At 44.6% G+C, this 23,283-nt stretch overlaps 1 protein-coding gene across 1 annotated transcript in view; it reads right to left on the reverse strand.

Annotated features, from left to right (window-relative positions):
- AHRR (aryl hydrocarbon receptor repressor) overlaps nt 1-22,297 on the reverse strand; it is a 55,536-nt gene extending 33,239 nt beyond the window's left edge. The window contains exons 1-3 of the mRNA XM_082194827.1: nt 22,164-22,297; nt 12,770-12,835; nt 6,576-6,757 (exon numbers count right to left, since the gene is read on the reverse strand). Coding sequence (XP_082050953.1) covers nt 6,576-6,757; nt 12,770-12,831 — 244 coding nt within the window. The 5' untranslated portion in view covers nt 12,832-12,835; nt 22,164-22,297. The remainder of the gene's footprint in view (nt 1-6,575; nt 6,758-12,769; nt 12,836-22,163) is intronic.
- Between the last annotated feature and the right edge of the window lie 986 nt (nt 22,298-23,283).

Here is a 23,283-nt window from a genome sequence, read left to right on the forward strand (position 1 = left end):
TTCTGCCATGTATAAAAAGAGAAGGTAAAGGTAAAGGGACCCCTGACAGCTAAGTCCAGTCGCGAATTGTCCACTCCGCAGACAGTTTTCCTGGGTCATGTGGCCAGCATAACTAAGCTGCTTCTAGGACAGAGGAACACCGAAACCAGAGCAGCGCACGGAAACGCTGTTTACCTTCCCGCCAGAGCGGTACCTATTTATCTACTTGCACTTTCTGGCGTGCTTTCGAACTGCTAGGTTGGCAGGAGCTGGGACCAAGCAATGGGAGCTCACCCCATCGTGGGGATTCGAACCACTGAGCTTCTGATTGGCAAGCCCAAGAGGTTCAGTGGTTTAGACCACAGTGCCACCCGCGTCCCCATGAAAAGAGAAAACTTTAACCAAAAACCCTCCCTTCCTTCCATTCTGCAACCAATCTTTTCTCTTTGTGAGGAGACCTCAGAGGAAAAGACTAGGGCTAGCTAAGACTTCCTCCCAAGCAGCAGTGAGAGGAGTCTGCCATTGGCCAAGTGCACAGTTTGGTACCAGTTTGGGACCAAGGTATTTGAGGAACACCTTCTTCCACATGAATCTGCTCACCTGTTGAGATCAGCAATGGAAGTTCTGTGCAATGTTCAGAAGCTGCCAAGAGGTTCAGCTAGTGCTGAAGTGAAACAGGGTTTTCTCAATGGTGACACCTAGGAATTGCAATCCTCTCCCCCAGGACACCCATCAGGACCTCATTTTACAGACATTCTGAAGTTCAGCGAAAATGGTTTTGTTTGGAGTAGGTTTTTTAAAAAATATATTCAGGTTTGCTGCTTCGCTTCTGCGGTTTTGGTTTTTCCTGCCAAGTTTTGATTTTATATGCATGTTAATTTTGAAGACTTTTGGTGAAAACGGCATATAACCATATAAACATAAAGAGATGAATTGGCCGCTAGGTAGAGAAGAAGGTAACAGGGAGGCACTGCTGTTCATCCCCACTTCTGTGCATTATTATCTGTTTATCCCAAAACAGTTGCTGTCTCAGATCAGTCCTGATTTTAATTAATAGATATATATATGCACCTTAACAAGAATTCTGGAAATACACCTGCCAGGACACGAACCTTTAAAAATTAAATTGCATTGGCAAAGGACTGAGGATGAGATAGCCAGTACTATTGGTTGGAAAGGTGAATGATCTTGGATGGTTAAGGAATAATGATATTGGATGCAGTTTGTAATGATTCAATGGAGCATCCTCTAATTGTTTACTCCAGTTGTACATAACTGATACTATTTTGTAGGCAGCAGGAGATAATTTTGTGCATGGCAACATTGCACATATTGTTGTAATTACGTAAGCCTGACGTGTAAAGTTTCTACACATAAGTTAACATTGGCATACTTCAACTTCTATTGAAAATATTTTCAGATGGTGAAACACCAGACACTTTGTTAACAAAATATTTTAAATTGTTTCTAAATCTGCAAGATGCCTCATCATGCACATCAATGAACATTTGATTTAAATTATACAGTGCGCCAAAATGTAGCTCATTCAAGACAGTAAAGTTCTGTTTGTTCTGAAACAAAATCGTTGGCTTATTTTTTAATTGCAAGATCATTGCTTATGGAGAACTATAGTCTGCCTCTGTATGTGCTATCACCAGCTCTTGCTAATAGATTGCAGGTGGAATGGGGAGTTGTACAGCTCTTTATTGGATTTAGAAAATCCTGTTGGCACCCTTGCCTATGCTTGTCCAATGTTGAGGACATCAACCACCTACCACCTCCATGACTATACAATCACTGGACCTTAATAAAGGCCCAAGCAGAAGACGCCAAGGAAAAAAGAAGAGAAGAAAACAAAGAAGAGAGATTACAACAAAAAAGAAAGAAAAAGAGAAAAGAAGGAGAAAGAGAAGCAGGAATATGAAGAGAGAGAGAGCGAAGAAGAAAAAGAAACAATAAAGAAATATAAAAGGACCTCTGATTTTCCATCTGCAAGTTACATAAAAAGGGGGGGAAATATTTCTAACATTCAGTCCATGGTAATATCCATCTTCTCCACTTTCTGTTAAACAATATTTCTTTTACGTAAATGTGTCTCGAATTCATTCCCACTCAACTCTAAGAGGGATTCCCAAATTGTTGTTGTTGTTATAATTGGTAAATGTCAACCGTGCTTTTTGTTTAATATCAACTTTAACTCCATTAATTCCCACCACTATTCCTCCATACTGAGTACTAGTAAATTCTTTTGTCCATTTCTATGTTAAAATCTCTCTACAGTGATCACATATTGGAATAATATTCCACAATTCTTTTCTTGTTATATATCCTTTAGTTTATGCCCAGTTCCATATATTCAAATTCCATTTCCTTTCATGCTTCCATTCCCTGTACTGTTTAACATAGTATTCCGATCTCCTCCTCTAGGACTATCCACTTACGTTTCTTCCATCCTTTTTCCATACATATTAGTAGCATCATTCTATGAATTTGCTCCAAATCGTATGCAGAATACTTTCTCTCTGCTAGAACTGAAGAAAGGCCAGGATGGAAGTTTTTCCAAAGATTTTCTTCTCTCTCAATGTCATCGATACGATTAATGCCAGATCCAGATGACCATTTATGGTTTTATCTTCCCTTTCTCCTCCAAGCCTCTGTATGAAAAGCATTTCCATTTCACCATCTGCTTTCTCCAATTTTGCTGTTTCATCGTCCAGTCCTGTCACGTTTTCATCAATTTTGTCTGAAGCCTCTAAGTAATCTCCAGTTCCATTTTCTATTTCATCTCTCTCTGATTCATTTTCTTTCCCCCTTTCATCAAACATTAATCCATTCATTTTTAGTTGTTCAGCCATCAACTATTTAACAATACCAACAGTCACTGGAAGATCCAAAGGTACATTTGCCACACTGGATGCAGACAAAGAAATATCTCTAAGTTGTATTTTTCCTTCCCCAAAAATGTTTAAGAAAAAGAGAGTGCAGACCTTATACTCACAACGGGTTCTTACATAGTGTTTGGGTAAGATGTTGGTTCCTCAGCTCACCACCTTGTTTTAGCCCCTGACTAAGCCCCCAGGCGCAGACAGCAGAAAACGGCTTTGATCAGAGCATTTGAGGTCTTTATCTCAGAGCGCTTTGATAATCAGACGTTCAGTCTGATTACCATCAATCACATAATTGTCCAGGACCTTCCCAATAAATTTCACCTTATGCTTCTCCCCCAACTATCCCATTCCCTGCCATTTCTCCTTACTCTGGTCATATTAACTTTGTTGGACTACAACTCCCATCATCCCTAGCTACCAGGACCAGTGGTCAAAGATTATAGGGGTTGTAGTCTAACAACATCTGGGGACCCAGGTTTAAGAAAGGCTGAACTAACTCCATGGCTGTTGATTCATTACTATCTGACAAGAACTGTCTAACTCTACAAAGCCTTTGGTCTAGGGTACCCAGGGCCAGCCCAAGACAATTTGGCACCTGAGGCAAACCTCAAAATGATGCCCTCCTATCAGGGAAGAAGGTGTGAGTGAACATCTGCTTCAGAAACGAAGGAGGAATAAAGCTCTACATTGGGAACAAGGGTGGAAGGAGACCGGTACAGTGGTACCTCAGGTTAAGAACTTAATTTGTTCCGGAGGTCCGTTCTTAACCTGAAACTTTTCTTAACCTGAAGCACCATTTTAGCTAATGGGGCCTCCCGTTGCCGCCACACAATTTTTGTTCTCATCCTGAAGCAAAGTTCTTAACCCGAGGTACTATTTCTGGGTTAGCGGAGTCTGTAACCTGAAGCATCTGTAACCCGAGGTACCACTGTAGTGGCTCCTATTTGCCAAGTGGTGGCAGTGGATGGGAGCAGCCGAGGAGGCGGCAGATCCAACCTCCAAGGAACACGCTGCAGCTATTCTGGCTTCTGCTGCCTGAGGAGGTTGCCTCCCCTTTCCTCATGGGTGGGCCGGCCCTGAGGACAGCTATTAGGATGTGTGCATGTGTACATGCCGCTGCTTGTTTTGTTTGCAATGTGGTTTTTAAATTTGGTTTTTAAGCAACTGTATTGGTTAACTGTGAGGTTTTCTAAATTTGAATTATGCTTATCTTATTTTCCGATATAATTTTATAACAGGTGGTAAGGCACTTTTGTCTAAAAGTTCTCAAAAAGCAACTTAGAAATGTGAATATTAATATAAAAACCAAACAAACCTGTGTGTGTACTGTGCTTCTTCAAACACACACACACACACACACACACACACACACTCCATATCGCAGGTTGTGGCTCACGTTATCAAGTGCTCTCACTTATAAACTTTAATAAGAGGACACAAACATATATAGCACTTCCAAGTATTCAAAGCACTTCACAGATCAGCAGTGTGATCTTTACAGGAACCTTTTAGTACAGGGCATGATGATCCCTCTATCCACACTGCACGGCTTTTATAAAAAATCTGCCCAGTTTCAGTTGTGCACGTTGTTATTCAGCAGCCACAGATTATCAAATCTCAGCATAATAATATGAAATATGCATGACCTGCAGCATGCAGCCACTTCGTTCTTCCTTTCGTGCAAGTGGCAAAGCAAGCCAGGAAACCACAGTAACCATAACTTCCTGTTATGTCTGAACCAGAAACTCTGGTTAATGTCTTCTAAACAAGCTAAGACTGAGAGGCAAACTTTAAACCATGGTTTCATACTTAGGGCTTGTTTGAAAGCTATTCATCGTTGTTCCCCAATTCCGATGCGGCAGGAAGTTAACTGCAGCTCCCGGCCTTGTTTGCAGCATGTGAGTGCCTGTAGTCACGCATATCGTCGCTTATTACCTACTTATTTAACCAAGATTTAATTGTTGAGATGCAGCTAGCCTTGCACAATGCAATGCTATGCACATCTAATCAGAAGTATGAATTCAATGGTATTAAACACACTCTATACAAATAATTCCTCCATGACACTGGAAGCTACAGCCCAGGATAGCTGGTAGGATGATGGAAAGGGCAGAGGGCAAGGCAGCAAACATCTGGCTGAGCGAAGGGCAGGCAAAGCCAAAGGTCACAAGAAGCAAAGCCTGTAAGGCCTGGGCATCCCATTTCTGGGGGTGTCACAGCAAATGCTCCAAAAATGTAAACAAGCATACTACATCATCATCATCATACATTTTTATTTATACCCTGCCCTCCCCGGTTCAGAAACCAGGCTCAGGGTGGCTAACAACAAATTTAAAACACTTTAAAACACTCAATTATAAAAGCAGCATTAAATACAGTATAAAAACATGAATAACAATAAAAATAAAAATCAATTAGATAATCCCCAGGGCTAGCTGGCTGAATTGGTCCTACTTGGGCCAGCGAGGAGGCCAGGGGAGAATTAGCTGTGGGGTCTCAGAGCGGGTGATCTTCATAAAAGGGGAGGGGGAGGGAAGGGAAGGGAAATAAAAGATCAGGCTGAATTCAAATTAGAGGCCAGGTGGAATAGCTCTGTCTTACAGGCCTGACGGAAGTAGGTTAAATCCTGAAGGGCCCTGGGCTCATGGGACAGAGCATTCCACCAGGTTGGAGCCATCACTGAAAAGGCCCTGGCCCTGGTGGAGGATAGTCTGACTTCCTTAGAGCCCAAGACCTCTAAACTATGGTTATTCATGGACCTTAAGGTCCTCAGACATGCAGATGACACAACCTTGATGGCAGAAAGTGAGGAGGAATTAAAGAACCTTTTAATGAGGGTGAAAGAGGAGAGCGCAAAATATGGTCTGAAGCTCAACATCAAAAAAACGAAGATCATGGCCACTGGTCCCATCACCTCCTGGGAAATAGAAGGAGAAGAAATGGAGGCAGTGAGAGATTTTACTTTCTTGGGCTCCATGATCACTGCAGATGGTGACAGCAGCCACGAAATTAAAAGACGCCTGCTCCTTGGGAGAAAGGCAATGGCAAACCTAGACAGCATCTTAAAAAGCAGAGACATCACCTTGCCAACAAAGGTCTGTATAGTTAAAGCCATGGTTTTCCCAGTAGTGATGTATGGAAGTGAGAGCTGGACCACAAAGAAGAATTGATGCTTTTGAATTATGGTGCTGGAGGAGACTCTTGAGAGTCCCATGGACCGCAAGAAGATCAAACGCATCCATTCTTAAGGAAATTAGCCCTGGAAGGACAGATTGTGAAGCTGAGGCTCCAATACTTTGGCCACCTCATGAGAAGAGAAGACCCCCTGGAAAAGACCCTGATGTTGGGAAAGATGGAGGGCACAAGGAGAAGGGGACGACAGAGGACGAGATGGTTGGATAGTGTTCTCGAAGCTACAAACATGAGTCTGACCAAACTGTGGGAGGCAGTGGAAGACAGGAGTGCCTGGCGTGCTCTGGTCCAGGGGGTCACAAAGAGTCGGACACGACTAAACGACTAAACAACAACAAAGGTCCTCTGTGGGGCAGACCAGGAGAGGTGATTCCATAGATACAAGGGCCCTAAGCCACTAGCATCATGGAGCAGGTCCACTCTTCCTGGTAGAGGTCTGGGTAGACATGGTCTCTGAGAACGTGTGCAATGTTCCCTCAGACACCAAGAAAAGATTATTACGACTTGAAGCCTTACCTTGAAAGAAGCTTTTGACTCTAAGGTAACTGACGCTGAGACGCAAGACGGAGAGTTTGTCCAGTTTAGCTATTATGTCCGGTGGGAAAGGCAGGAGACTGGCCAGGTGATCTAACTCAGCATTCAGGCGATCTCTGTGTCTCTTTGAAGGATTAGACTTCCCATTCCCATGCACGGGCCTCCTGTGCGGGGAGAAAATGTGCTATGAAAAACCCACCATCTTAAGCCTGGAGTGCCAGTTCTCTTGACCCAAACATTTCCACAGAAAAATCACCAATTTTGAAAGAGGTGTTAAACTGATGCTTAACTGGCAAAAATTCTCCCCGCTACCTTTATGTGTACCATCATCTCCCACTTCTTGTGTCACAAAATCCTTTCACAAACCCCTTCACTGCTCCCAGTCCCCAGTTTCTGTAGCTTCCAACAGAGATATTCCATATAATCCATATATATTATTCCATATAAAGTGATCCTTTTTTTGTACCTTGTGTATTTGAATTTTCTTAATATTTTGTACGCTTGTTGAATGATCAAAACTAAATTTAAATCTAATTTTTTTTATCTCATCCTGTTTTTGAGTTATGAGTGTTTGAAATTTCCAAAAAAGAGAGACAATTTTGGCCTTGCCAGATTACACAACAGCCATAAAAACTCAGCCCAGAATTTCAAAACTAAATATACTGATCTCTTCAGAACTTCATGGGCTTTAATATGATAGGTCACATGATGTGCTTACTTTAAATTTTAAAGTTACAAAATTTAGAATTTTAAAAAGTGATTTTAAAAAATGATTAAAAATGTCCAAATTTTGTATTGATTATTTAATATTTCTAAGGACTACCCTCAAAATTTCATCTTGGGATCTCAATGGGATCACATTTAAGAAAGATATTTTGAATATGCATGTCTGCTTTATTGGGTTCTGTTTAGGATAAATGGGTCTTCTTGGAGTAAAATATAACAGAATAAACAAGACATCAAACTACAGTATCAGTTACTTCAGGCATTTCTTTAGAAAGTTATTCAATTAAAAGTAATAATAATAATAATAATAATAATAATTTATTATTAATACCCCACCCATTTGGCTGGGTTGCCCAAGCCACTCTGGGAGGCTCCCAACAGAATATTAAAACAGAATAAAACATCAAACATTAAAAACATCCCTATCTGAAAAGCTAGTCAGGCTTTTCTTTTTAAAATGTGTCCCAAAGTAGAGTGGTAGTTTGCTGTTGTATGATAGAATTAACACTTTGCAATAATTCTTGGTTAGTACTTCATTTCATGAAGTCTGAAAATAGTCCAGTAACTTGTATTGAGTGTTGCTGTACAGTATCAGGGAACCAGATCTTCTCAACAGCACTGAGATAAATGATGCAGAACATAATAACTTTATGAGTTTAGACAACCACTATTCTATTCTTAACTACACTCTGACACCTAAAAGAATCTTACAGCAAAGTACGCCTTGGGTTAATAAAAGATATGTATTTGCAAAATTCAGACCCAAGCTGCAAAAGCTTTGCTAGTGGCTGAAGCATAGACTGAATTCTTTAAAAATTGAGTTAGCCTCAAAATCCTTATACATTTTAAAGATAATGATAGAGAAATACTTGTGTTGAAGGAACAAGAAGAAAAGTATGGAGAAAACCTAGACTACACTCTCACACCAATTTAAAGTCTGGCGTGTACCTTTAATACACAGGACACTAAGAGAAATTGTTCGCTCTATTGCCTTAAAGCAGACTGAAGCTGTTAACTGCTTTTTATTGTGTATTGTTTATGTGTTTTGTTCTTGGATTTTTTCACTTTTGTAGTTTAAATTTGAAATTTTTTATTGTTTGTGAAACTTTAATAAATATTTTTTTAAAAAAAAAGCAGACTGAAGCTGTTCTCTTCGTGGGGCATTTCCTCTGCTTGTTCTTCACATCAGCACAACTTCAATTAATTACTGTTTGATGGAGCAGGGAATGTCTTTCCCCGGCCTACGCAATGGTTTTCAGACTGTAAGGTAAAGGTAAAGGTAAAGGGACCCCTGACCATTAGGTCCAGTCGTGGCCGATTCTGGGGTTGTGGCGCTCATCTTGCTTTACTGGCCGAGGGAGCCAGCATACAGTTTCTGGGTCATGTGGCCAGCAAGACTAAGCCACTTCTGGAGAACCAGAGCAGCGCACTGTTAACGGAAAAATCCGAGGGCTCCCTTGGACAAAAACAAAGACACCAACCAGGATAACTTGGAGCAAAACAGCAGCCTGTAGGCTTGGCCTTTATTGAACTGTTGCAACAGGGTGCTCCCCTCACTTGCAGGAGAGAGAAAGGACACAGAAAAATGGTGTGCAAGGACTTATAAAGACTTTTGAAATTCCCATCCTGTAGATCAAGCCCACCCCCAGAAGCATCATGCATACATCACAGAAAGGAGGGGTTGAGGGAGGAGTTGTGGTGGTAACCTGAGGGTCCTGTCACCTGGCTGGTTCCCCCTTTCCCCCTCCCCATGAGTACTTTCCAGGTGACAGAGGGGAGTTTGCAGTTTCCTGCCCCCAGAGGGAAGATCTGATCATTGTCCTTTGTTTCAGTCCATGCTGAATCCACTCCCATATGCAAGTTCTTTGTGATCTTGATGGTCTTCTGTCTAGGACCATCAGGGATGGCATAGCAACTGGGCAGGGCTCCTGTGGATGTGCTGGTATGTTCAAGGATTATGGTGGCCTGTATCAAACCTTCCCCATTTTGTAGTCCTTCCTTCATGGAGTAAAATAAAAGTGGAACAGTGCAAATCCTATGTATGGTTGATTTTCTATGAATTTATAACAGAAGCGCAGCGTATGTAGTGTTGATGGGGGGGGCGGGTTTCCTGCTACAGCACGGAAACGCCGTTTACCTTCCCGTCGGAGCAGTACCTATTTATCTACTTGCACTTTTTTGTGCTTTCGAGCTAGGTTGGCAGGAGCAGGGACCGAGCAATGAGAGCTCACCCTGTCGCAGGGATTCAAACCACCGACCTTCTGATCGGCAAGTCCTAGGCTCTGTGGTTTAACCCACAGCACCCGCGTCCTTTCACACTGTAGCTAGAAACAAATTAGGAACTGCTTAAGAACTCTAATTGGTGTGAAGTTGGTTGGTGAAACAACACATCAGATGCTAGTATTTTGTAACAAAGTACAGAATCCATATGCATTTTGAGTAAGCCATATGAACACAAATGGAAAACTCAGCATTGGAAACACAGTGAGTGCAAAGCAAATGGGAGTGTGGACACAGCCTGTCCATCAGATGTCAAAGATATAAATAATTACCTGACATTCAGAAGAAGAAGAAGAAAAAGAAGAGTTTGGATTTGATATCCCGCTTTATCACTACCTGAAGGAGTCTCAAAGCGGCTAACATTCTCCTTTCCCTTCCTCCCCCACAACAAACACTCTGTGAGGTGAGTGGGGCTGAGAGACTTCAGAGAAGTGTGACTAGCCCAAGGTCACCCAGCAGCTGCAGGTGGAGGAGCGGGGAATCGAACCCGGTTCACCAGATTACGAGTCTACCACTCTTAACCACTACACCAGACATCTTAAGGCAGCCCTGCTCAGGGAAGTTTTTAATATGTAACGCTGTACTGTTTTTAACACTGATTGGGAGCCGCCCAGAGTGGCTGGGGAAACTCAGCCAGATGGGCGGGGTATAAATAATAAATTTATTATTATTATTATTATTATTATTATTATTATTATTATTATTATTACTATCTGCAGTCAAGCAGTGGTTTTTATTTTATTTTATTTTACGATTTTATTTATTGCATTTATATCCCACACTTCTCTCCATGGAGCTCAAGGTGGCTTAGATCAGGGGTTTGCAAGGTTTACCTCGCCTGGGCTGGTTCACTCCAGCAGAGATCGCTCCATGGGCTGGATTTTCAGCTCCGCGGAAGCAAGGCCCCGCTCCGTGCTGTACTGGTTTAGCGCAGCGAGTGGGTGGCTTGCTTCAGGGGCGGCTTGTGGGCCGCAGGTTGCTGACCCCTGGCTTAGATGCTTCTCCCGCTGCTCGTTTTATTTCCACAACAGCTCTGTGAGGTAGGCTAGGCTAAGAGGCAGTCACTGACTCAAGTTCACCCAGCAAGCTTCGTGGTCCAGTGGGGATTCGAACCCTGGTCTCCCAAGCTGTAGTCCCGGCACTGTAACCACTGCACCACACGGGTGCTTATTTATTTAATTACAGGCGCATGGACAGAACAACGGTCACTGGAAACACAGGCCATGAGCAGAGGCTGAGACTTTCATGACATCCATGAAAATGGATGCCACTTCCCTGCGCTGTAGCAATGCTGATGCCAATGGGATCTTTCTTCTAAGCCTCACTGCAGCACATGCAAGGTGTGTTTACTCCTTGCAGTTGCAGTGTGGGGATGGGTTAAACCAGGGGTAGGCGACATAAGGCCCAGGGGCTGGATCCGGCCCAATCGCCTTCTCAATCTGGCCCGCAGACGGTCCGGGAATCAGTGTGTTTTTACATGAGTAGAATGTGTTCTTTTATTTAAAGTGCATCTCTGGGTTATTTGTGGGGCATAGGAATTCATTCATATTTTTGTCCAAAATATAGTCCGGTCCACCACATGGTCTGAGGGACGGTGGACCGGCCCACGGCTGAAAAAGGTTAAACTGGGTTAAACTCCCTTCCCCACACTCTACATTCCCAATGAATATTGCTCCCCCACGCCTACAAATAAAGAAAAACCACAACCACAACAACAAAGTGATTAAAAGGAACTCAATTGGTGACATCCTGTGTAGTTTGGCTCTGTAATGACACTGCCCAAAGGATCTTGGTGAGGCGCACAGAATTTTGTCCACCCCTCAGAGAACTTCTGTTCATAGAGTTGAAGGAATTTCAGTTAAATCTGCTTAAGTGTAATGATAACATACACAAGGAGAGCACAGAGCGTGGCTTAGGTTTCTGCTGCCCTGCCACTTTGAAAATATACATCCTCCATCAGGCTGGGACAACACTGTCCCAGTTCAGATCAGGGTAGCTCAGTCAGGAGAGTATTAATCTCTAAATCTCTTAATCTCAGAGTCGTGGGTTCGAGCCCAACATTGGGCAAAAGATTCTTGCATTGCAGGTGCTTGTACTAGAATCCTTGTGAACCCTTCCAACTCTCTACAATTCTTTGATTCTATGGAAGAGGGACATATTTAGGCCACAAATATGTCTAAATATTTGGGCCCTTTGTTGTTTCTCGACAGAACTCGCTGGGTTCTTATGAGAGACAACAGAGAAGAAAGAGAGCTGGCTGGCACCATCAGCTTGTTGGAGACAGGTAGCAATACAAATGGGTTAAATAAAATAATAATAATAATAATAATAATAATAATAATAATAATAATAATAATAATAATTTATTTATACACCGCCCATCTGGCTGGGTTTCCCCAGCCACTCTGGGTGGCTTCCAACAAAATATTAAAATACAATAGTCCGTCAAACATTAAAAGCTTCCCTAAACAGGCTTCAGATGTCTTTTAAAAGTCTGGTAGTTATTTTTCTCTTTGGCATCTGGTGGGAGGGTATTCCACAGGGCAGGTGTCACTACCGAGACGGCCCTCTGCCCTCAGTGCTGGACCTCAGTGTCCGGGCAAAACGATGGGGGTGGAGATGTTCCTTCAGGTATACTGGACTGAGGCCGTTTAGGGCTTTAAAGGTCAGCACCAACATTTTTAATTGTGCTTGGAAAAGTACTGGGAGCCAATGTCTTTCAAGTCTTATGTGGTCTCGGCGGCCGCTCCCAGTCACCAGTCTAGCTGCCACATTCTGGATTAGTTGTAGTTTCCGGGTCACCTTCAAAGGGAGCCCCACGTAGAGTGCATTGCAGTAGTCCAAGCGAGAGATAACCAGAGCATTCACCACTCTGGCGAGGCAGTCCGCAGGCAGATAGGGTCTCAGCCTGCGCACCAGATGGAGCTGGTAAACAGCTGCCCTGGACACAGAATTGACCTGTGCCTCCATGGACAGCTGCGAGTCCAGAATGACTCCTAGGCTGCGCACCTGGTCCTTCAGGGGCACAGTTACCCCATTCAGGACCAGGGAGTCCTCCACACCTGCCTGCCTCCTGTCCCCCAAAAACAATAAAGGTAAGTCTTATGTCAAAGGCTTATTGTGAGAAGAATAAAATAGAATAAACAGACTGGATGGGATAAATACTTAACTGTTTCTGGATGGGTTTCCGTCTTTTCCTCCCAGCATACAGACATTCTCCTGGAGGAATCATTGTCCTAGGATGGAAGATGAAAACATATCCTTTTACATTCAGTTAAAGCAGTGCTCTTCCTAAGATATGCAATTATAAAGAAGAAAATTGCTAAGTAAGTTGCTAACTGGATTTCCTAATTAATACTGCACATAACATTCATATATATATATATATAAAAATTGATCCTGTATAGAATAGATTTTTTAAAAAAGCATAAGGTTTTGCGCTCAGTATCATTCAAAATCTGAGAAAATTCTATTAAAGGTTCAACAGCCTATATTTCTGTGTGTTATTTCCAAAGTTCCTCTCTTCTTCCTAGCACAGAAAGAGACCACACGTTTGGTATGTTAAAATGGTTTAAAAAAGGAGACACCCAGAGAGCAGGAAGCTGTTGGGAGAAAAATTGGGTCAGATTGGGTCAATCACATTTTAAAACGTGTTTTTGTTTTTTTGGGGTGCTATTGGGTTGTTGTTTTCATTTTTATTAGGTGTACAGTGGTACCTTGGGATGCAAACAGGATCCATTCCGGAGCCCCATTTGCATCCTGAATGGAACATAAGACGCAACTGCGCGTCTGCACGGGTCATGTTTCGCCACTACCACGCATGCACGTGATGTCATTCACAAACGGCAAAACCCGGAAGTAACGCACTCCGTTACTTCCGGGTCGCCACGGAGCGCAACCCGAAAATACTTATCCTGAAGCATATTTATCCCGAGGTATGACTATACAGTCATACCTCGGGTTACAGAAGCTTCAGGTTGCGTTTTTCCGGGTTACGGATGCGCTGAAACCCAAAAGTACTGGAACGGGTTACTTCTCGGTTTCGGCAGTTGCACATGCGCAGAAGCGCTAAATTGCGCTTTGCGCATGTGCAGAAGTGCCGAATCGCAACCCGCTTGTGGGCACACGCTGCGCTGTGGGTTGCGAACGTGCTTCCTGCACAGATCACATTCGCAACCCGAGTGTCCAATGTATTGTGGTTTCATATCTTGATTTTATTCTGTGAACTGCCCTGAGACCCCGGGGTATGGGGCGGTATATAAATCCAATAAACAATAACAACTGCAGCATCTCCTCCTCCTGTGGATGAACAACCATCCTCCGCTGCCTCCAAGGTAAGCGGCATCCCTGCCCAGAATGTGGAAGAAGCTCTCTTTGTTCTGAGACTGGGACTTCAGAGCCACTGAGGTACAGCATCACTGGACGGATGCTGCTGCAGGGGCTTCCTGGTTTGGCCAGCGGCGGAACATATGCCCATGCTGCCCAGGGCGGGTGCGCAGGACACGGAGGGTGCCCTCCCAGGTGCGGGATAGCCGCTCGGGTGCACGAGCTCCCAAGCCTCCCCCAGTTGCGTGTCGAGATCCCCAAGCCACCCCCTATATAAATCACAATTCACACAGAATTTTTGTTTAAGGTTTTTGGCATAATTTTGGCCACAACTTTATTAAAATACATAATGTGAGTGGTTGCTTAGGCATTGGTTACGACCATCTGACCCCGCACGGGGACAGAACTGACTTCCGGATTCCAGCCAAAGCCAGTAAGGGAAAACAATATTGGGGAGAGAATGGGGCTGGGCACCATACCGTCACCCCTCCCCACATGCTCCCAGGGGCTAGTGCGGCCCTAGCCCCTTGCTGGGCATACGGACAAATGTATGGCAAACCCCTGGATTCCTTTAATGGAATTCCCTTGCAGCAGCAGCATTGGAGGGGCAGGCACAGCCAACCACATCCCCTCCACCAACCAAATTTTAACCAATACCTAACCGTAACCTTACAAGTTGTGACGATTTACTACGCAGTAGGCAAAAAGCAAATGGCACCAGCCAATCTGCCAAATGGAGAAAATTCCTGCCAGGCCCCTGCCCCCAAAGCAGACGACCCCATGACAGGCATAGCAAGGTCAAGCGCAACAGCCCTAAAATAGGGAGGGTGGGCGGGCGATCCGATGCACACAGCAAAAGAGACTGAAAAAAGCTGTGTGCCAAGAATATGTAACCTTCGGGCCAACCCACTAAATGGTGTAGCAGGAACCCCCCCACCCCAATCATTCTGTTTGTACAAACTTCACACACACACTCACTCACACATTACATACGCCACATTTCTGTTAAAAATCAACCATACATCAGATTTGCACTGTTCCATTTTTATTTTACTCCATATGACAAGGACTATCAAAGGGGGGTGACTTGGTTCTGGTCAGCCATAATCCCTTCACCATTCCAGCACATCCACAGGAGCCCTGCCCAGTTGCTATGCCAACCCTGATGATCCCAGACAGAAGACAATCAAAATCACAAAGAACTTGCATATGGGAGTGGATTCAGCATGGACTGAAACAAAGGACAATAATCAGATCTTCCCTCTGGGGGCAGGAAACTGCCAACTCCCCTTTGTCTCCTGGAAGTGACTCATGGGCAGGGGGAAAGCCAGGTGACAGGACACTCAGGTTACCACCACAACTCCTCCCTCAACCCCTCCTTTCTGTAATGTATCCATGATGTCAACCCCTTCTGTAATGTATGCATGATGTTTCTGGGGGTGGGCTTGACCTAGAGGATGGGAATTTCAAAAGTTTTTATAAGGTCCTGCACACCATCTTTCTGTGTCCTTCCTCTCTCCTGCAAGTGAGGGGAACACCCTGTTGCAACAGTTCAATCAAGGCCAAGCCTACAGGCTGCTGTTTTGCTCCAAGTTATCCTGGTTGGTGTCTTTGTTTTTGTCCAAGGGAGCCCTCGGATTTTTCCAGTAACAATGGTAACATCAAAATCTCCCAAACAACCCAAATTGGCCCAATCATAGTCATGGCCATCCAAATGGAACTGCCCAGTAACCATGAGGGGGTGTCCTGTAGACCCCACCGCAACATGTGCTCCCCATGAAGGAGAACACACTCTGTCATAAAGAAGGGGGGAGGGGGAAATGCCGCTGGCAAAGCGGCCCATCTCCCCCTCCCCCCAACGCCTTGGGGTAGGCTTGGGAGTCACCCCCTTCAGCGAAGACACCCAGGGGAAATCCGTCCCCAGCGCACCCCCCTTCCTCCGCCCGGGGGTTCGGCAACAGCGAAGCTGTGAGGGGCTGCTACCTGACCATTGTAATTAAGGACTTCTGGGCTGATACCAGTGGAAATAGGATTTATTCCACTAAATCCAGAACATCCAAAGATATTAAAACAGCGCCGGTTGGTTTTTTTTGTTTTGTTTTTTTGAGACTGTGTATGTAAAATCCTAGTGGAAATTACAGAGGCTGAAAGCATGGGATGGATATAGCAAGTCGAGGTCAATCCTGGGCTTAACTTGTTTTTTTAATTTATATCAGACTTCTATGGTCCATTATGTCTTCCCAGTTTATTTCTTTATGCCAAATCAAACTCCTTAAATGTCTGTTCAACACTTGACCTTCAGCTTCTGTTATTCTCTCTGGGAAGTACCAGTCATAGAAATGTCGAGTTGGAAGGGAGCACAAGGGTCATCTAGTCCAACAACTTGCAATGCAGGAATCTTTTGCCCAACGTGGGACTTTTTTTATCAATATTTTATTAAGTTTTAACAATAAAAAAGTTCAGAAAAATACAAAGACAGAGAAAATACAAAGTTACAAAATACAAAAATACACACTTTAAACACGAAAAAAGAAAAAAAAGAAAAACACATATAGAAAAAAAACAAAAATTCCCTCTTTCTTAATTTCATCTTTAGTTAACTTATTTTCCTGACTTCCTCACGTCTCCCATTCTTGTATCCCTTTTAATAATTAGTTCAGCAAATTCATGTCCTATTAGTTTATCTATTATTAATCCAATCTTACATTTTGCCTTGTTGCTAGAGCCCCTGCAATTCATTTCAATGTCATCAGCATTCAAAAATTTTACAATATTTCTGCAGATAAATTTTAAATTTCCTCCAATCTTCTTCCACCAACTCTTCTCCCTGGTCTCGGATTCTGCCAGTCATGTCCGCCATCTCCATGTAGTCTATTAGTTGCATCTGCCAGTCTTCCAAGGTGGGTAGATCTTGTGTCTTCCAATGCTTTGCAATGAGGATTCTTGCTGCTGCTGTAGCACCAGCATGGGGCTTGAACCCGTGAGATTAAGAGTCTCATGCTAGGCACCCCCACTTCACATTCTTTTAACATATAATCAGAAACAAGCCCTGCTGAATCTAGTGGGAATCATTTCCTGGTAAGTATGGGTAGCCTTGCAGGACAAGGAGCAATCCAGAAGCTCTGGAAACTATAAAAATGAAGCTGTTCCAAGGGGTGGGGTGGGGAGCAGAGCCCCCCCTACTGTTTTTAAAAAGCAACACTAAAAGCATTCTAAATCAAATAAAAGCAAGGAATAGGAGCATATAGAGATACAAGTCCTATTTAGGCACCCTGTTTTTACATGGAGTGAAAATACTGTGAAGGAGGATTCTCACTCCAGCCCATCATCTTCTTTGACACACGCCCCCCCCAGCCCCCCATGAGCTGGAGGGCAAATTCCTTAACTCATCAGCCTCTTGGAACTCCAGGATCTCAAAATCTAATATACCATAATCAAGGTTCGTAATCTTGTAAGGAAACTCCAAGCAGCTGTTTTAGGTGGCCTGGGTGAAATAAGATAATTTAACACCAAAAATAATCCATGTTCAGTAGCAGATGAGCCTAACCCAGGGAGACAACTGAGGGTTGGGGCAGCATTGAGGCAGCACCTCAGAGGAAGATCTTAATAGTCAAGAAATTTAGTGTGAGAAAATAGGTTCCAGCTATGCGGGAAATTTTCCAGTGCTTCATTTTTCCATAGAAAACTGTTCATTTCATTAGGAATGATGAACGGATGCCAATCACAAATAAGTGTTAGGCAAGTTTTGAAGTGTTTAGCTTTGTTGGCTAAAAACAAGTAAAATAAACATGCTAAATTAGATCATTGTCCAAGACACCAGAAAATTTCCCAGGGCAAATTACCTTAATCTGTCATCCTTGACAATGACAAGGCGTGAATTGCCATGTAGTATTTTAGCAGCTGCACACTGGGTCACTGTAGTCATCAAGCTATCCACTACGGCCCCAAGAAATTATAGATTCAGGAAATGTGAAAGCCTCTTTAAGCATAATGGGTGTGAAAACAGCCTAACTATGCCACACCATCAAGAAGTGATGGTTGAGGAGGAATGAGATGGCATCACAATTTAAAATTATACTGTTTTTGTATTTTAGCATTTTTTATATTGTGCACACTCGATCAAGCACAAAACTTAAGTTATATTTTAAACACGTTATATTTTTGTAAGCATATATTTTTTGAGCAACCATCCCAATACAGTATTTCATTTTTGAGTGTGTGTGTTTTTGTTTGTCCAGAAACATGCTAGAAAGCAGGTGCGGCACTTGGGATAAGAACTGCACTCACACATCCAAATACATATAAATATGGAACAGCGTGCACAAAAATGTAACTCGGAAATTAATCCCTATTCTCATTTTTAAGTGCAAGTATTTCCTCTTTTCTTTGCAAGATTTATGCAACCAACTGCAATCCTGGTGTCGAAAGCCACCGAATAAACATAATCACACAATGACATCACTTTATGAAGTATTGGACAGTAAAATGAAGAAGCCTTCTGCCCAGCAAAAATGCCGTATCAGTAACTTGTCTGAAAAACAGTTTGCCTGCCACGGCTGAACTTCCTCTCTTAAGGCGCAGCCCCAGAGGAATGTGGGAGATGCTCTTTCCAGGGGAAGGGCCTGGCTCAGTGGGAGAACGTCTGCTTGGTGGGCAGAAAGTCCAAGGTTAGGTCCCTGGCATCTCCAGGAAGCCCAGGGAATGACTCCTGCCTGAAGCCCTGGGGAGCCATTGCCACTAAGGGTAGACAGTCCTGAGCAAGATGGACCAAAGCTCTAATCCACTACAAGCTTTCTGTATTTCCTGTCTAAGGTGCACTCACAAGCAGGTCCAGAAGACCTGTCTTTGCATCACACACAAACGGAATGACTGGACTGCCATTCCTTTTTGGGTGGGATTCAATCACATACTGTCAACTTTAAAAGGTAAAGGGACCCCTGACTATTAGGTCCTGTCACGGATGACTCTGGGGTTGCGCGCTCATCTCGCTTTATTGGCCGAGGGAGCCGGCGTACAGCTTCCGGGTCATGTGGCCAGCATGACTAAGCCGCTTCTGCAGCGCACGGAAACACTGTTTTACCTTCCCGCCAGAGCGGTATCTATTTATCTACTTGCACTTTGTGCTTTCGAACTGCTAGGTTGGCAGGGGCAGGGACCGAGCAATGGGAGCTCACCCCGTCGCCAGGATTCGAACCACCGCCCTTCTGATCTGCAAGCCCTAGGCTCTGTGGTTTAGACCACAGCACCACCTGTGTCCTGACAACTTTAGGATCCACAAATAAGGTTCATCGCGCAAAAGACCTACTTCCCCCAAAGATCAGGTATTTTGTGATAAGGACACCATCAGGGCAGTGTGGGTTAACACTCAGTAGAAGCCCCATTGTCTAACCTCCCCAGAAACAGACCAGAACTATCAAAGAAGGTCATTTAGAAAAAAGTGACTCTTTACATCACACCTCAGAATTTTTACAATGCAGAGGGGTTCCGGCACAAAGTCAATATGATTAGGAATCCCTGAAGATTGGAAGTTTGGAAACCAGAGTAAAAGATGATGGACTACTTTCACCGACAATGTTAATTGGTGACTTCATTTTAATCATATTTCAAGTGGAATTTTCTGTAGGATGAGTGTGAATGGCACTGCTGCAAACTCAGTTGTGTCCATCTCATTAGAAGAGATGTTTAAGGCAATTTTCAAAAGGCTTACAATATTTACTCAAGAGAAATCTTACACAGCTTCAAAGTTAGCTTAAAATTAGCCAATTGAAGTATATAAGTTCACTTAGCTAGCAGTTTAAAAGGTTCGTCAATCGTCTAAGAGCCTGACTCACAGTTAAGTGTACTTGGATTTAATTTAATTCTGTCTGTTAATCAAAGCACTCATATGGAATTATAACTAAAATTATTTTAAATTAATTTATTAGTAAAGTATTTAAGGAATCCGTTCCAGACCAGTGGAAGTCAGCAAACTTGAGGAACTCCTATGTGTGGTTCTAAATGAAGGATGGAGAGCATTTGTGTGCTGTAGCCCTGGGTCCAGGAAGTAGGTAGACTGTTCTGGAGTGGGTAACCCCCCACCCAAAGGGACGCAATCTGGGGCGCTCTAGATTCCAAGCTGCCACCGAAGGCTCCTGGGGCCTCCATGGGAGAATTGCCTATATCCACTATGGGCGTTTCATGCTTTGATAACCAGGACCAGCCCAAGACATTTTGGTACCTGAGGCAAACCACCAAATGCCTCCCTCCCCGCCCGGAAAGAAGGGGATCTACATCAGGAACGGGGCGAGGGGGGGTAATTTTCTACACTGGGAACAAGGGTGGGAGGAGACCAGCAGCACCTCTATTGGCCAAGAGCTGGCAATGGATGGGGACAGTGTAAACCATGGGTAGGCAACCTAATAATAATAATATCTTTATTGTCATTGCCCCCTCTCGGGGACAACGAAATTACTAAGGCCCGGGGGCTGTATCCGGCCCAATCGCCTTCTCAATCCGGCCTGCGGGCGGTCCAGGAATCAGCATGCTTTTCCATGAGTAGAATGTGTGCTTTTATTTAAAATGCACCTCTGGGTTATTTGTGGGGCATAGGAATTTGTTCATTTTTTCCTTCAAAATAGAGCCCGGCTCCCCACAAGGTCAGAGGGACAGTGGACTGGCCCCCGGCTGAAAAAGTTTGCTGACCCCTGGTGTAAACAAACAAATAAACAAGCAAAACTTAACTGGGTTATGTAAATATAACTGCATCTCTGTGCTCAGGCAGAGCTATGGCTATGGCCGCGGGGGGGGGGTGTATCCAGGCTTTTTGCCCTGCGAGAAGCTTCCAGAGGGGCCCATTGAGGCTCCCAGCCTGTGTGCATGGGGGGTGCCAAACTGGGTCTGTGACCGGGGTGGTTTCGCCCCTAGCTCAGATACTGTGGAATTTACTTCTGAGTAAATATAGATAACATTTACCTGGCTAGCATCCTGAGTTCCACATAAACAGTTTAGTCTTATTTTGAAGCAGAAGGAACTTAGAATCAGAATTTATTTGCACTAACAACCTTTTACTAGCTTGCACCCCCCTCTTGAAAGTCACCTGCTCAGGATATTGCACCATATTTTATAAAGTTGTGCAAATAGCAGGGAGCGTCCTATAAAGACATTTTCTCTTCTCTCAATCTTTTCGGGCCATGACCCTGCAGGGGTTTTTACATACTCACTAGAGTAGAGCGAAAGAGAGAGCACACAATGAGGAGAGTAAAAGTTGCAGTAAAAAAGGCAATGTGACGCATAAGCAAAGAATCATAGCTGCCAACTATTAATTTCTAAAATGAGAGATGTTTTGCGGTTTAGACCCCTTGTTCTGAAGCTCAGGTGTGTCAGTGGGGAACGAAAGGCACTTCGTATATTCTCAGAGTCTCTCTTACCCTACATGTTCCCAAACTAGCATTAAAAGCCGGTTCCAAATAAGAATAAACTTTACCAATATGAATATGTTTCGAAACAAATATTACTACTGTGTCTCGCTCTATCCATGTTTACCCAGAAACAAGCCGATTTAAAATAAGACCGGGAAATAAGTCCTATGTTATAATTTGAAATTCCAGTTAAGAAATATTTTTAGTTTGTTGGGGGAGGCAAAGGGTTTTGAAGGGTGAACTCTACTGCAACTCAAATCCTGCTAGCAGCAGATCGGGTTCCCGGATAAGAGACCCAGGACGGATCCTGCATCTCGGAGAACGGCGCAGAAAGGAGTCCTCCGCCACTTCTACCCGTCTGCCATCACTACAGCAGAATTGTGGTGGGGAAAGTCGCTGCACCAGCCACGCTACCCTACGAAAGGGTTCACCAGTCCTACTAAGATCGGAGGAACTTGCTGGCAGGTAATAAGTGCGCATAAATAACTCTTGAGAGAAGTTGTCCATTCTGCAAAAGGGACACAGGCGCTCTTCTCAGCAAACAGCAATCGGTGGAGGGCGAAGCGCCCATTGAGCCCAATCCTGCTTGCTAAGCTGCAAAAGCCCGCGTTTGCTTTCTATCGTCCAGAGACACCTGTCCAAGAAAGCAGGCTTCCAAAAAACAAAAAACCGCTCCTGGTTAGCAAATCTGCGGGTTTTTTTTTAGTAGCCAACAGAAAGCTGTTGCAAAGCCAGCAAGTGAAGGGAGACCCGGCCTCTTGCACCCTTGGGAATATTGCGCAGAGGATTCCTCGTCCCCTTTGCAAAATCCCCGAGCCCCCCGAGCTGCTTCGAGACTCACCGCACTTGGCAGCCCCGGCGATGCCCGTCTGGCCTCCGCGCGCCTGGAGCCGGAGCCTTCGCCGCCGCTTCCCCCGCTGGAGCCGCGCCTGGCGGGGCCGGCGCGCAGGAGCGGGAGGGCGAGCGGAGCCTCCCTGCGAGCAGAGCGGCTGCTTCGCACGCGATGTTGTCGTCCCTCCCGCTGCTGCTGCTGCTGCTGCTGCTGCGACGCGCAGGCGGCATCGGAGGGCGCGCAAGAGCCGGACTGCGCCGCCCGAGGCGCCGCTGGGAAGCGCCGGACTGCGCGCCGAGGTCGCTGCTAACTGTCCAGGCAGAGCTTCGGCCGCGGGACTGCTCCGTCTGGATCGGGATCGGGCCGGCCCAGCCAGGAGGCGAGGGCAAGAGCCGCAGCGGCTTCCCGGGATATCAGGCGGGGAACCTTCCCGGGCCCTTTTCCCTGGAGGGGATGAAGCGGGACCTTTCTGCCTGCAAGCGAAACTGCCCGCCATGCGCCAGAGCCAGTGGCCGTGGGGGGTGCAGGGGGGGCCGGCCGCACCAGGCGCAACATCTGGGGGTTAGGGTTAGGGGGCGCAAATCCATGGGTTAGGGGGCGCAAATTACTTGCCTTGCCCCGGGTGCTGACAACCCACGCTACGCCACTGGCCAGAGCAACGGGCACTCTTTATTCCGCCACACACACAGCCGTAGAAAGGACTCTAATCACGCAGGCACTTATTTTGGAATCGATTTTATTCATTCGAAATATTTTATCACTAACGTTATTTATTTATTTATCTATATAAAAGGGTGTCACATAGAGGAGGGAGAAAAGTTGTTTTCTGCTGCTCCAGAGAAGCGGACACGGAGCAATGGATCCAAACTACAAGAAAGAAGATTCCACCTAAACATTAGGAAGAACTTCCTGACAGTAAGAGCTGTTTGACAGTGGAATTTGCTGCCAAGGTGTGGTGGAGTCTCCTACTTTGGAGGTCTTTAAGCAGAGGCTTGACAACCATATGTCAGGAGTGCTCTGATGGTGTTTCCTGCTTGGCAGGGGGTTGGACTCGATGGCCCTTGTGGTCTCTTCCAACTCTATGATTCTATGATTCTATTTATTTTTAAATTGTTCAGGTCTATGGTAG

Source organism: Podarcis vaucheri, assembly GCF_965113315.1.
Source record: "Podarcis vaucheri genome assembly, chromosome: 13".
Taxonomy (NCBI): Eukaryota; Metazoa; Chordata; class Lepidosauria; order Squamata; family Lacertidae; genus Podarcis; species Podarcis vaucheri.